This window comes from Dipodomys merriami, unplaced genomic scaffold (genome assembly GCF_024711535.1).
Source record: "Dipodomys merriami isolate MVZ:Mamm:240054 unplaced genomic scaffold, mDipMer1.0.p SCAF_48, whole genome shotgun sequence".
Lineage (NCBI taxonomy): Eukaryota > Metazoa > Chordata > Mammalia > Rodentia > Heteromyidae > Dipodomys > Dipodomys merriami.
The window spans coordinates 11,117,626-11,131,837 of record NW_027206046.1 but is presented as its reverse complement, the minus strand read 5'-3'; the positions used below and the strand labels follow the sequence as shown (position 1 = coordinate 11,131,837).

The window sequence follows — 14,212 nt, the reverse complement described above, 5'->3', positions numbered from 1 at the left end:
GGTCAGCCACAGTGGGCGTGGCCTGGGGCCCCAGGAAGGCAGAGCAAGCTGGACTCACATTGATGGAAGACCGCTCGCTGCCCACCCCAGTGATCTGCACGTTGCCCAGATGCAGGATGGCGGCCAGGATGGTGAAAACATCCATCTGAAAATCCTCCTTGAAACCTGGAAACAGACATTTTCCCCAACTCAGGAACACTGGGCCTCTTCTTTTCCAAGTAAGAGAAGCACATGGGTTCCTCCCAAGACACTCCTGCAAGATACTCAGTGCCAACAGCTGGGACAGGGGACCTGAAGGGGAGCCGGGGACAATCTGACTTACCGCTCTTTGCTATTTGTCCTGTCTGTGAGGAGATCATCACACCCACTCACCACCGTGCACCTGTTGTAGCTTTTGTTTGTTCTGGGTGGTTGAGTGAGTGCGTGATGGGTTGTCTGACTGATGCCGTTCCTCAGATTTGAACTCAGGGCTTCACATTTGTTAGGCTGGCTCCCTACCTCTGCCTGTGTTGTGGCTGGGACCACCACAGCCCCCTCCTCTAGCCCCTTTGTTGAGGGTCCTGGGGTTTAAACTCAGGGCCTTTCCCTTACTAGGCAGGCCCTCTACCACTTGAGCCTGGCTCCCAGCCCTTCTTTGGTTTAGTTATTTTTTTCATAGAGGATCTCATGCTTTTGCCTAAGTTGGCCTTAGCCCATGATCCTCCTACAGCTGAGTCCCAGGTAGCTAGGATAAGATGTGTATGCTTGGCCCTGGGCTTGTTGTCTTTTGAGATACAGTCTGGATGACTTTTGCTCAGGTTGGCCGCTAACGCTACCTCCTGAGCAGCTAGGATTACAGCTAAAGGACTGAGAACAAGTGGAGGCCCCAAGTTCAATCTCCAAGACCACCTCTCCTCCCCACACACCTGACACTCAAATCAGAATTTCATGGGCGTCTTCGAGACACATACATGCTCCTGGCCACCACTTTCTTTTCCTCCCCTCTTCTTCCCTTCCCTATTACCCTTCCCCTCCCTTACCTTTCCCTCTCCTATCTCTCTTTCTCATTCTCTGTCTGTCTGTCTGTCTGTTTGTCTCTAAGTGGTCACCCCTTTGGCTAGGACATTTTATTACTCACCCAAGAGTGCAAATGTCTTCTGAGTCTCTACCATGTCCGCTCTGTCATTCACACCCTCGATGACTGTATTGCCTCCCATGCTCGTGTAGTGAAACTCCTCTGCACTCCCTGAAACAAAATTATTAGTCCTGCCCATGGCACATAAATTTGGACACACATGGCAATTAGAAAGAAGGGAAGGCAGAAGGGCTGGGGGGTGTGGCTCGAGTGGTAGAACGCTTGCCTAGCAAATGCAAGGCCCTGAGTTCAATCCTCAATAATGCTGGGAATGGGAGGGGGCAGGGGTGGGGGAGGAAGCCTGGGGCTGCAAGTCTGTGCTGCCCAGATTCATGGTCTCACCCCAGGGATTCTTGCATAAGGTAACCATTCCACCCCTGAAGCTGAAGGATTCTCTTTCTTTGGTCAGAGACACACCATTTAAAAAAAATGTTATAGCTGGGTACTGGTGGCTCATGCCTGTAATCCTAGCTACTCAAGAGGCTGAGATTTGAGGATCTTGGTTTAAAGCCAGCTTGGGCAGGAAAGTCCATGAGACCCTTATCTCCAATTAGCTACCAGAAAACCAGAAGTGGAGCTGTGGCTCAAAGTGGTAGAGCACTAGCCTTGTGCAAAGGAGCTTCCTATGACAAAAATAAATAAATGAATAAAAAATGTTGTGCTATAATCATAAGCAGAAATTCATGAAGATTTTAAAGCTCTTTAGAAAAGAGACCCTGCCACATACCATACATCCATCACGTACTTAGTTTAAGATGTTTAAACTCCGACTGCTGTGCAGATGCACACAGCTGGTAGAAAATGTGATAATTCCGTTCATTTTCTGACTGAAAAATAAAGAAAAGACCCTCAATTATTTCCAGCCCAGTGGAAAAGGCCAGGCTTCCACTAGGGGGCGAATCTGGATGAATATCATTTGTAATCCTAGATACTCAGGTGAGTGAGATCTGAGGATCAAGGTTCAAAGCCAGCCAGGGCCATCCCCAAACTGGATGCAAACTTGAGCTATGGCTCAAGTGGTAGAGTGTTAACCTTGAGCAAAAAAGCTTAGGGACAGCATCCAGGCCCTGAGTTCAAACCCCAGGATAAGCACAAAGGAAAAAAAGAAAGGAATAAAGAAAAAAAAAGAGAGACAGAAAAGAAAAAGATTGCAAAAAAATTAGAGCAGCTAAGAATAGCTCCAGGCTAGCAGAACTCTACCACGTGAGTCACAGCTCCATTTCCAGCTTTTTTGGTGATTAATTGGAGATAAGAACCTTACGGACTTTCCTTCCTGGGCTGGCTTTGAACTGTAGTCCTCAGATCTCAGCCTCCTGAGTAGCTAGGATTATAGTTGTGAGCCACTAGCTCCCAGCTTAAATTTTTATTAGCATAAATTAATTGTACAAAGGGGTTTCACTAAGATAGGTACATGTGTTTACTTTGTTCAAATTCACTCCCTTTAGTTTACTCTTTTACTTCTCTCTTCTACCTCCATCTTTTGAAGGGTTTATAGTGGGTTTCATTATGCTGTTTCTATATATGTATATATTGTATGTCTAGCAGGCCCATTTCCTGCTGTCACCCTATCCTTTTCCTCTATCCCTAACGATTGGTTTCCTCCCAATGTTACTTTTTACAATCATGCATTATTATTATTAATAGTAGTAATAGTACTTATTAAGTCTAGACAGTTTTTCAGCTTTGGGTTTATAGCAAGATGGACTAAACTTTTTTTTGAGCATTAAAAAGTTGAGGGCCTGAAGATATAGTTCCAGTGATAGAGCTTTCCTTAACTCCAGGTCCTGAGTTCAATCTCCAAGACCACAAAAAGAAAAGTTGAAATGTTCTGCCCCTGTCTCATAATCCAAGGAAACTGCCCAAAAGGTTTTGTTTTGTTTTCTACAGCAAGCCAGGATCTCTGGCCCTGAACTTTATATCTTGCATATACCAGCCAAGTGCTCTACCCTGGAGCTATGCTCCCAGTCCTCAATTTTTGTTGTTTAATAAACAGAAATGAAAGAGAAAGAGAGAGAGAAATGACAGAGGGAAAGAAAGGAAGGGAGGGAGGGAGAGGGAGAGAGAGAGAGAGAGAGAGAGAGAGAGAGAGAGAGAGAGAGAGAGAGAGAGAGAGAGAGAGAGAGAGAAGGAAAGACAGATCTAAACTGCAAATGAGAGACAGGAAAACTCCATTCTTAACAATGGAGGTAGCCTAGAGAGCATCTCGGTGTGAATGAGGAGCTTGGGAGGAGGCTTTGGCTAACTCTCGGCTCTTACTTGGAAGACAACTCTGGATTTCTCCAGCAGGTAGGTTCTCATGTTGGCCCCTATGATCTGATTGCTCTTGTCGAAGCTGACTTCTGTGTACTTCCCAAACCGACTGCTGTTGTCATTGCGCGTGGTCTTAGCATTCCCCACAGCCTAGGAAACACAGGGCTTTCCTGAAATAACAAGCTTTGAAGATCTTTATGCCCAGGTGCCAGTGGCTCACACCTATAATCCTAACTACTCAGGAGGCGAGCTGAGGATTGTGAGTCAAAGCCAGCTGGGGCAGAAAAGTCTGTGAGACTTTTCTCTCCAATTAACCACCAAAAAGCAAGATGTGAAGCTGTGGCTCAAGTGGTAGGTTGTGGGGTTCAGAGAGTGTAGGACTTAGCCTGCCTGTCTGAGACTCTGCTCTCCATCCAGAACTCACCACCACCTCCAGCACACTGCCCACTCCTTCTGCGGCCCTACCCACCTCGGTTATGGGATTGGATGCTAGGACCTTGTCCTCCACGTGAGCCTTGCTGCTCGATTTGCTGACGGTGGCGAAGTACCTCATGGCATAGCGGGCTGACACCGTCTTCCCTGCACCCGACTCTCCACTCACAATAATGGACTGGTTACGATGGTTTCTAAAGCAAGACAGGTAAGCAAACAGGCCAGGCTGGGCAAGAATAAGTTAATGAGACCACCTCCCCCATCTGAAAAGTAAATTCAAGTGTGGTGTTGCATGCTTATCTTTGCAGCTAATTAGGAGACAGAGGGGGAAGGACCAAGATCTGAGGCCAGCCTGGGGCAAAATGCACAAGACTCTATCCAGAAAAAAAAAAAGAACTAAATGGAAAAAGGCTTATATGGCATCATGCCTGTCCAGCAAGGCCCTGAGTTGAGAATGCAGACAAAAATAGAAGGGAAAACCAGATTCTTTTTTTTCTTTGTTTTTTTGTTTTTGTTTGTTGGGTCCAGTCGTGGGGCCTGAACTCTGGGCCTGGGCGCTGTCCCTCAGCTCTTCAGCTCAAGGCTAGCACTCTACCACTTGAGCCGCAGCACCACTTCTGGCTTTTTTCTTTTTGCTTATGTGGTGCTGAGGAATCGAACCCAGGGCCTCAGGCATGCAAGGCAAGTGCTCTACCACTGAGCCACCTTCCCAGCCTCAGATTCTTTAGTCTACACAATTCAGTGACTTTCTAATCTCGTCTTTTTTTTTTTTTCCTTCTTTAATGTGATCATGCAGAATGAACTCTCCTGTCCCCTGGCATGTTGAGGGTGCCCTAGACAAATCCCAGGCTCAATGACCCCCCAGAAGCTCTCAACATTGTAGTGATGAGCCAGCACTGGCTTGGTCCTGAAGAATAGGGTCTCACTCTGGGGATGGGGGAGCTGATGTCACTGGATCTTTGATGACCTGGACAATGTCCAGCCTAGTCCATCTCTGCAGGAAAGAAGCACCATGTTCACGACACTGCACTGTCCTTAGGGTGACACTGTCCTAGCAGGACCAGGTCCTGTGCCTCAGTTTCTCATCTATGAAGTAGAGGCAATGGTAGTAGCACAATGGGCCCAGTGGAGACCACTGACTGGGAAAGCTCTTTTGCAAAGTGCAAAAGGGATGAATAAAGTTAACATGGTGGATTTTGCGGGAGGAGAATTAGTTTGCCATACTGGGGATTGAACTTGGGGTCTCCCCTTTGTCAGGTAAATGTTCACTCATATCCCCAGTCCTTTTGCCTTTAGTTTGCTTTGCAGACAGGGCCTCATCCAATAGGATCCCCCTATTCTCTGCCTCACAAGTAGCAGGGACTATAAGCATGAACCATTGTGCCTGGTCCTTCACAGTTACTTTTAATGAGTCTAACTTAGATATATGCCTTTATTGGGGGAGGGGAGGGTCAAACTAATGCAAGGGTGTTGGGAGGGCTGGAACAGAAGTCAGTCTAGCAGGACGCTACCTGGCCATCTGCTTGTAGGCCTCTTCTGCCACTGCGAATATGTGCGGATCCATATCGCCCATGTTCTGCCCGCTGTAGGCGTGGATGATGGCGTCTCCGTAGATGGGCAGCTGCTTGTAGGGGTTCATGGCCACCAAAATGATTCCTGTAGAAAGAGGGGAGAGCAGACACAAGATCCTTAACAGTCATACACTGCTGTGGCCAGCAGCTGTCCCCCAAAAGTTCACCGGCTACAGATTCAATCCCCAAGATCATATGTTAATGGCAATGGAGGCGGGGACTTGGTGAGGTCCTGGGGGTGAGGCCCGCTACAATGGCATTAGTGGCTTTGTGAGAAGAAAAGAGGTCTGAGCTACCAGCTCGCTCTGTGTCACCTGATGTAGCAGGAAGCACTTGAGAGATACCAGCATCAAGCTTTTGGACTTCCCAGACTCTGGATGGATAAGCCAAGAAAACTCGTATGTTCAACAAACTATCCAGTCTCAGGTATTTCGTTACAGTAACAAAAATCAGAGCAAAATGCCCATTTCTCTCTAGATTCTTTGGAGAAAAAAAAAAAACCTCCCAGCTCTCTCACTTACTAAACCTGCTTGACCTTAGTCAAGTTGCTTAGCTTTTTTTGTGTGTGTGTGTGCCAGTCTTGGGCCTTGAACTCAGGTTCTAGGTATTGTCCCTGAGCTTCTTTTGCTCAAGGCTAGTGCTCTAATACTTGAGCTACAGCTCCACTTCTGGCTTTTTTTTTTTTTTTGGAGATAAGAGTCTCATGGACTTTCCTGCCCGGGTTGGCTGTGAACTATGATCCTCAGATCTCAGCCTCCTGAGTTGCTAGGATGACAGGTGTGAGCCACCGGCGACCATCAAGTCACTTAACTTTTGGATCTCAGTTCCTTGCATACCACTCGATGGCTGGGGAGCCGATGAGATTTACAATTCCCCATGTAGGTGCAATCAGCCCATCAATCTCTCAGTAAGCACAAAATGCAGAATCTAGTGTGACCCTCATGACCTCTGTTTCCCTCGGTCCTCCATTCTTGGTTCTCATGGGAAGTTCTCCATGGAGACACGTGTCTTGGTAGAAAGTCTCCGAGCTCAGCATAGACACCAGGGAAGGTGTGATCAGGATACCAAGTCCAGCAGGCACAGGCCTGGGCACTCTTCTCCATGTCCCCGCGCGCGCATGCGCTCTCTCTCCTTACCGCTGTAGGTATAGATGAGCTTGGACTCTGCAAAGCGGATGCGAAGGTTGTGGAGCACGGCGGGCTCGTGGAGGTAGCTGAGGGCTGTGAGGTCATTCTCACCCACAAGGATGTCGGGGTTCCGAAGTGGAGGCAGCGAGCCTGGGTCCACGGGATAATCCAGCTCCTGCGGACAAAGTTTTTTTTGGGGTGGGGGTCGGGGGGGTTGTGCTGAATCTCCATCCTTCCTCCCCCTCACCTCCCACTGAGTCGTCACTAATACAGAAAAGCAAAGCTGAGAGCAAAGAGAGAGAGAGAGAGAGAGAAAGAGAGAAAGAGAGAGAGAGAGAGAGAGAGAGAGAGAGAGAGAGAGAGAGAGAGAGAGAGAAAGAGAGAATCATCATCTCCACAGGTCACTCTTAGAGGAAAGAAAAGTGGGGGCCTGGGGACCAGCATACAAAAAAGAGCCAGGCGCCAGTGGCTCATGCCTGTAATCCTAGCTACTCAGGAGACTGTAATCTGAGGACCGCAGTTCAAAGCCAGCCCAGGCAGGAAAGTCTGTGAGACTCTTATCTCCAACAAATTACTCAGAAAAAGCTAGAAGTAGTGGCTCAAACGCTAGCCTTGAGCACAGAGAGGCTCAGGGACAGAGCCCAGGCCCTGAGTTCAAGCCACTAGACCGGCAAAAAAAACAAAATAAATAAATAACAATGTAGAGGACACATCCTAAGGTCCCTTCCAGCTCCAAGGCTGCTGAATCTCTGCTCAGCTGACATGGTGGCAAGACATATCTGAGGGCGCCCGCGTGGCTGGCGGCCACTCTGTCAGGCCCTTGGCCTGGCGATTGCTGCCTATAATCTGTAGCAGGCCAAGGACCCACAGATCCCTCCAGGATCCCCATCCCTACCATCCTCAGCCCTGGGCTGGTCCTTTGTTACCAGATTTAACTTAGTTTTCCAGAGCAGTGGCTGCACAGAATGCAAATGAGGTGGGTGTCCCCAATGGTGCCCACAACAGATGAGCAGACCCTCCAAATGCTTGCAGGTTTTAAGATTGAGGGGAGCGGGGGGAGGGAGTATAGCCCGGAGAGGTTGAATGACTTAAGCAAGGCCGCCCAGCACACCTGTTCAACTTCCTGCTAGTTATCTAGTATGGCCTGGCTTCCTTGTGACCTGGTTCTCAACTAGCTGCCCATGGTCACTGCCACCATATAGACCCATGCCAAGTGCTCAGCATTGGCTAGACCAGTTAGATAAAGGGAGGTGGGGGGAGATGAGTTGGGGTCAGAGAGACAGGGCTTGCTCTCAAGGTTCTGGGGCTGAAGCCAGCCTGGCTGTGAAGTCCAGGAGGTTTCATGAGCTCCACACACCCCGGTCAGTGCCCTCTGAGGGCTCGGATGGTGGGGGAACTGCATGTTTACATCTGGTGAGGAATCTGGGGGCCATCTTGAAGCAAGAGAAGGAACTCAAAAGGAAGGTCTGCAGGTGAAGGTGTCTGGCAGCTTCCCATGCACGTCCACGGGGGGCCCCCCAATCCCTGACACTCCACTCCACCTGTATTTAGAGAATTAAATCTAGAAAGAAGCTTCTCACAATGAATGTTACGTGTGTGCGTGCGTGCATGCCAATTCTGGGGCTTGACCTCAGGACCTGGGCACTGTCCCTGGGCTTTTGGGCTCAAAGGCTAGCCCTCTACCATTTGAACCACAGCGCCACTTCCAACTTTGTGGTGATGAATTAATTTGGAGATGTGTCTCATGGACTTGCCTGCCTGGGGCTGGCTTTGAACTGGTATCCTCAGATTTCGGCCTCCTGAGTAGTTACGATAACAGGCGTGAGCCACTGGTACCTGGCTTGCACTGTTTTTAATCAATGAACCCCATTTCCAGTTCGGCCATGCTGTGAGGCACGTGGGGGAGAAGCAGAGGAGAGGAAGAGAGAAAGGAAGTCTGAGACCAGTGGCTAGGGGGGTTGGGGAGAGGTGGAGGCAGGGGGGGACACTGCCCTGCACAAAGCAGGCTTTGTTCTCCATGGTGCCTGGAAGGGTTGAGGTAAAGAACCACAAGCTGCCAGCCCTGATCCTGCCTCTCCCCCACGGGGAGAGAAGCCACAGGAAGCCCTGGGGTATACCCCAAGCAGCACAGAGCCACTGCGGCCCTGTCCCCAGGAAATGTGCCAGGCCAGGGAACGGCCAGGCGACAGTACCGGGGCTGCAGTCGGATCACAGCTGGCACTCCTCATGTCCCCTCTGCACCCTACTATTTTTTCCATGGTGGTAGTTCCACGGGCTTCTCACCGTGCCATCCTCCAGTAGGAGCCGCAGGACTTCGTCACCAGCTCGGTAGTCTCTGGCTATCTCGGCAGACTTCCAAACTTCTTCAGGATCCGGAATCCAAACCCTGTTGTACTGAGAGACGAGACAGACTTCATTCCCGCCTTTCAATGCTGGCTGCACACAGGAAGGTTTCCCCCATTAGGGTTGCTTCGGCCTGCTTTCCACCCACGAGGTCATTCTTTACTGTCTGTATATGCCATGGGCCAACAACTTTTTGCTCTGGGTATTTCTTTCTTTATTATTTATTTATTGTCGGTTGTGGGGCTTGAACTCTGGGCCTGGGCACTGTCCCTGAGCTCTTCAGCTCAAGGTGAGCGCTCTACCAGTTGAGCCACAGCACCACTTCAGGTTTTCTGGTGGTTGGAGATAAGAGTCTCATGGATTTTTCTGCCCGGGCTGGCTTTGAACCATGATCCTCAGATCTCAGCCTCATGAGTAGCTAGACTTACAGGTGTAAACCATGGGCACTTGGTGCTCTGGTTATTTTTTATTTAAGGCTCCCCCAAGTCAGCATGAACTGCAGTTCCATTTATGCTCATGTGGCTGGGATGAAAGTGTTATCTAGACAGTGAGAGAGACAGAGAGAGGGGGAGGGATGGAGGGAAGGAAGGAGAAAATAAAGGAGAGAGAAGATGAGGAAGAGGAAGAGAAGGAAAGCAAGGGGAAGAAGAGAGGGAGGGGGAGGGGAAGAACGATGAGAAAGGGGAGAGGGAGGGTGAACGGAAGAAAGACTTACCAGCCAATGACACATTCTTCAGTACAGATACCATAGTGGACAGAACCTCCCAAATATAAACACAATTCTGAGACACAGCCACACCCGCCACTCCCACACATATCCTGGTTGCTATAGGCTGCATGTTCCCTATCTCAGGTCTGCTATTAAAAATGTTTACTAGGGGGGCTGGGAAGGTGGCTCAGTGGTAGAGTGCTTGCCTTGCATGCATGAGGCCCTGGGTTCGATTCCTCAGCACCACATAAGCAAAAAGAAAAAAAGCCGGAAGTGGCGCTGTGGCTCAAGTGGTAGAGCGCTAGCCTTGAGCTGAAGAGCTGAGGGACAGCGCCCAGGCCCAGAGTTCAGGCCCCACAACGGGACCAAAAAAAAAAAAAAAAAAGTTTAAAAAAAAAAATGTTTACTAGGTATCAGCAGCTCACGCCTGTAATCCTAGCTATTCAAGAGGCTGAGATATGAGGGCTGCATTTTGAAGCCAGCCCAGGCAGGAAAAGTCTGAGACTTATTTCCAGTTAAGCACCAACAAAGCCAGAAGGGGAGCTGTAGCTCAAGTGGTAGAGCACTAACCAGCCTTGAGCACAAAAGAGCGCCCAGGCCCTTAATTCAAGCCTCTGGACCTGCACAAAAAGAAAATAAAAAAAAGTTTACTGAGGCTGGGTACTGGTAGCTCACGCCCATCATCCTAGCTAGTCAGAAGGCTGAGACCAAAGGACTATGGTTCAAAGCCAGCTCAGGCAGAAAAAAAAAAATCTGTAAGACTTCTATCACTGGTGAATTTGCAAAAAGCCAGGTTGGAAGTATGGAGCGAGGAAGTGGTGGCACAAACTCAGGAACCTGAGTTCAAATGCTGTACCAGCAAGGGGGAAAAAAGTTTATTAATAACCTCATGAAGCTCAAATACTTAAAATAGAAGGGGCCATTTATCAAGACGGGGCCAGGATAACATTTCAGAGCTGAAAAGCTCCTTGAAGATGACCCCTTCCAGATGCAGAGAGCCAACTTCAAACAAAATGGTGGCATTCTATCATGTCACAGGGGTAGAAATGGAGGGGTGCGGCTGGGCCCCAGGTGCTTGAGATCTTTCTGTGGAAAGCCCTGAGAGGTCATGTCAAGTCACCGGGCCAATCAGTGTCCTGTGTTTCACTGATGTCTCAAGGCCAGAGAGGGCCACACCGCAAATCTCAAAGGACCAGAATGCCACTTTGGCTCCATGCCTGTGACTTCAGGGTCGCGTTTGTTCGTCGAGGCTGGACCTCAGGGTCAACCTGAGCTCCACAAGCTGCCAGGCAGTTAGGGCGCTGCAGCAGGGCCCAAGCCTGGTAAGTCAATAACACAAGTTGACTCAGCTCCACGGATGGGCCGCTGATTCAGGCCTCCCTTCTCCATAGGCTGCAGACAGGGCGGGGGCGGGGGGGGGGGGGGGGGGGAAGCCGACGCCGCAGCATTGGGACAAATAATGGGAGCAGTTCTCGGCGCATCTCAGGGCGGAAGCTTCCTGTGAGGCAGAACCTTCCATGGTGGGGGATCAAGAACAGATGAGGCCATGCTGTCCCAGCCTCAGCCAGTCCTCCCAGAGTACTTGGGAGCCAGGCTGAAGGCTCAGGGTCACTGAAGCCTAGAACTTTCCAGAACTTCCCAGCCTCCAGCACAGCTGCCCATCTGTCTCAGGGGGACTTTGGGCATGGGGCCAGGAAATGGCTATGGAGGGTGTTTCCCTTTCTGGACAGGAAAGGAATCTATAGGGGTCTACCAGTCCAAATTGGGGAAGGAAGGGGTGCATTGTATCTGTCCTCTCTTCTTCACTTGTCTCCTAAGATCCTTCATGACAGGCTGCTTCTAGAAAGTTCCATCCACACCCTTTCACACACACACACATTTGCAACTCTGAGACCCTGGATCTCACAATGGAAGTCTGGGCCACACCTCCAGGGTGGTCTCCCACATTCCAATCCCCATCTCTAGTGGTCACCTGAGCCTGCTCTTGGCCCTCATGTTAGAAACCTGGGCCCACACTGGGTGCCAGTAGCTCACGCCTGTCAAGCTAGCTCTCAGGAGGATGAGATGTGAGGATCACGGTTCAAAGCCAGCCTGGGCAGGAAAAGTCCGTGAGACTCTTATCTCCAATGAACCACCAGAAAACTGGAAGTGGCACTGTGGATCAAGTGGTAGAGCGCTCGCCTTGAGCTGAAAAGCTGAGGGACAGCGCCCAGGCCCAGAATTCAAGCCCCATGACCGACAAAAAAATCTGGGAGGAGTGCTGGCTCAAGTGGTAGAGTACCATTCTCTTGAGCAAAAAAGGTAAGGGACAGTGGTCAGGCCCTGAGTTCAAAGCTCCGGTACTGGCATACACACAAACAATAACTCATCAATGTTCACTGATTTCATGTCCATAGCTCACTCTGAGCAGGACAATTCACTCACACACACCCTCTTCAGTCCCTGCTGCTGCGCCCTGTTGTCCAGAAGCTCCTTGCCCAGTAGGGAACAGAGTTAACAGGGGGCCAGGACGGAAGGTCAGGCCCTGCTTAAAATGGATGGGAATGGTGGGAAGCAGTAGTGAGCCAAGCATTCAAGGTACCAAGCAACCCAGTTTGGGAAACAACAGGAAGTCTGGCAGAGCGTGACTTAGCCATGAGTGGCAGGGACTGGGGCAGGACACAGTGAAGTGGGTCCTCACGGCTGGGCACGGTGACTGGAAGGTGACCAGATCCTCCAGAGGGCTTCAAGTAGGCAATGGCCAGACCGGTTTTCTTTCTTTTTTCTCGGCAAGATTTCAAACTATACAATGGCTGCTCAGAGCACCGAGGCTCACTGCCAAGGGGCTTTTGCAAAGACCTGGGTAATTTTAAACCTTCCCTGCAGCAGCAAATGGGCTCTGGCCATGGATCCTGAGTCCCCTCTTTCCTCTTGGAACCTCTCTTATGAGGCTCCCCAGGCCAGCACCCCTGTGTGTTTCTTGAACCCTGACCACACATAGGCTGGAGTCCTTTTCTTCTAGCTCTGTTCATCTTCCACAACCACCTGGAGAAGAGTTTCTCCTGGACTGGGAAGGTGGCTTAGTGGTAGAGTGCTTGCCTGGCATGCATCAAGCCCTAGGTTTGATTTCTCAGTACTACATCCACAGAAAACACAGGAAGTGGCGTTGTGGCTAGCCTTGAGCAAAAGGAGCTCAGGGACAGTGCCCAGGCCCTGAGTTCAAGCCCCAGGACTAGCAGGGGAAAAAAAAAAAGAAAAGGAAAAAGAGCATCTCCTAGCAATGCCCCCTGGGGGCTCCCTATCTTAAGGCCTCCCCAATATGTCAACACCCCAGCTAGACTTCCCTTGGGATGATTTCCTCCTTCTGAAGTCCCTAAGGCTGACCCCGGCACACCCAGGTCTCTGCCACTAATATGATCTCATCTCTCCTTTCCAGCTGCCTCCACCCTCCACATCCTGGCCCTTGGGAGGGCCTGGCAATTCACCAGTCACCTGACGGCTCTCTCCTCCGGTCACAAGGACACGGCTGTACCTGACTTCCTTAAACACCTCCCTCAATCATGATCCTGCTGTTCCCTCTCAAAGCCTCCCCAAAAGCCCATAGCCAACCTTCGGCAACCACTCTCCTGCTCTTCTCAGCTGGGGCCCACCAGGGGCCTCCTGTAAGCCTCAGGATCGCAATCCTGGCACTTTTCTCACTTCTTGCCAATCACAGAACTCCATAGACTTGCTATGGATTTTTAATCTCTGAGCTTCCCCCAAATACAGGGCTGTGAGTATAGCGAGGGTTGTGGGCAGTGTGTCTTCAACACTAATGCAGGAAGGGAGATTAGTCAGGCCCAGGCAGGGGGCAGAGAGATAAGGGGGGGAGGTGAGTGGTACCCTTGAGTCCATGAGGGAACTGACTGCCAGTGGGGACCCCAGAACAGCCCACCTGTCACCCTGAAGCAGGGTCACTGTTGGTCTCTGGATACAGAGTGGGGTTTCAGGTTGTTCCAATGCATTGATTGTATGGAAAGCATACCACTGATGGTTCAGTGCGGCCCAGGGTGCCAGGCACACAACACTGACTCAGGATATGCGCATGCGCTGGCAGCCTACGAGTCAGCTAGTTAGTGAGAGAAGGTCAGCCATCTTGTTGTCTTCTTTCTCTGGGGTTCTCATGTTCTTTTCCATCCAAGAGTGTCTCCGTGTAACTCTACCACCTTAGCTTTCCTATGTTGGGCTTGGGACTCAGTATTTAATAAATATTTGAGGTTTGAGGCTCTTGAAGACAGAGGAGCTCACACCTGTACATTTTGCTTAGGGGGAAAAAAAAGTTGTTCTTTAAAAAATAGGTTAATCATTGACAGTTTTATCTGTCTACAAATAGTAACTTCAAGGAATAGTTTGTTTTGTTTTGGATGGTACTGGGGATTGTACTCAGGGCCTTGTGCTAGACAAGAGCTCCACCACTTGAGCCACACCTCCTGCAATTTATTATTTTTGGGGGGGTTTGTATGCCAATCCTGGGGCTTAAACTCAAAGCCTGGGTCTTGTCCCTCCCTTGAGCTTTGTTGCTCAAGGCTAGTACTCTATCACTTGAGCCACAACTCCACTTTTGACTTTTTTTGGTGCTTAATTGAAGATAAGTCTCAAGGACTTTCCAGCCTAGGCTGGATTTGAACCACAATCCTCAGATCTCAGT

The 14,212-nt window shown here is 50.0% G+C and overlaps 1 protein-coding gene and 1 long non-coding RNA gene across 3 annotated transcripts in view; one reads left to right on the top strand and one right to left on the bottom strand.

The window, feature by feature from the left end:
* Myo5c (myosin VC) overlaps positions 1-14,212 on the bottom strand; it is a 64,354-nt gene that overhangs the window by 47,991 nt on the left and 2,151 nt on the right. The window contains exons 1-9 of one of the 2 annotated variants that reach the window (XM_069995391.1): positions 9,553-9,628; positions 8,778-8,888; positions 6,504-6,669; positions 5,308-5,452; positions 3,834-3,990; positions 3,371-3,514; positions 1,860-1,941; positions 1,118-1,225; positions 59-165 (exon numbers count right to left, since the gene is read on the bottom strand). In XM_069995391.1, the coding sequence (XP_069851492.1) occupies positions 59-165; positions 1,118-1,225; positions 1,860-1,941; positions 3,371-3,514; positions 3,834-3,990; positions 5,308-5,452; positions 6,504-6,669; positions 8,778-8,888; positions 9,553-9,567 (1,035 nt within the window). In that variant the 5' untranslated portion in view covers positions 9,568-9,628. Of the gene's footprint in view, positions 1-58; positions 166-1,117; positions 1,226-1,859; positions 1,942-3,370; positions 3,515-3,833; positions 3,991-5,307; positions 5,453-6,503; positions 6,670-8,777; positions 8,889-9,552; positions 9,629-14,212 lie in introns of those variants that run through there. The other variant, XM_069995390.1, reaches the window with a different exon arrangement.
* LOC138808995 (uncharacterized) lies at positions 75-13,700 on the top strand. Its single transcript, XR_011366654.1, has 3 exons — positions 75-218; positions 3,782-4,004; positions 12,962-13,700. It is a non-coding gene; the product is annotated as an uncharacterized lncRNA (long non-coding RNA).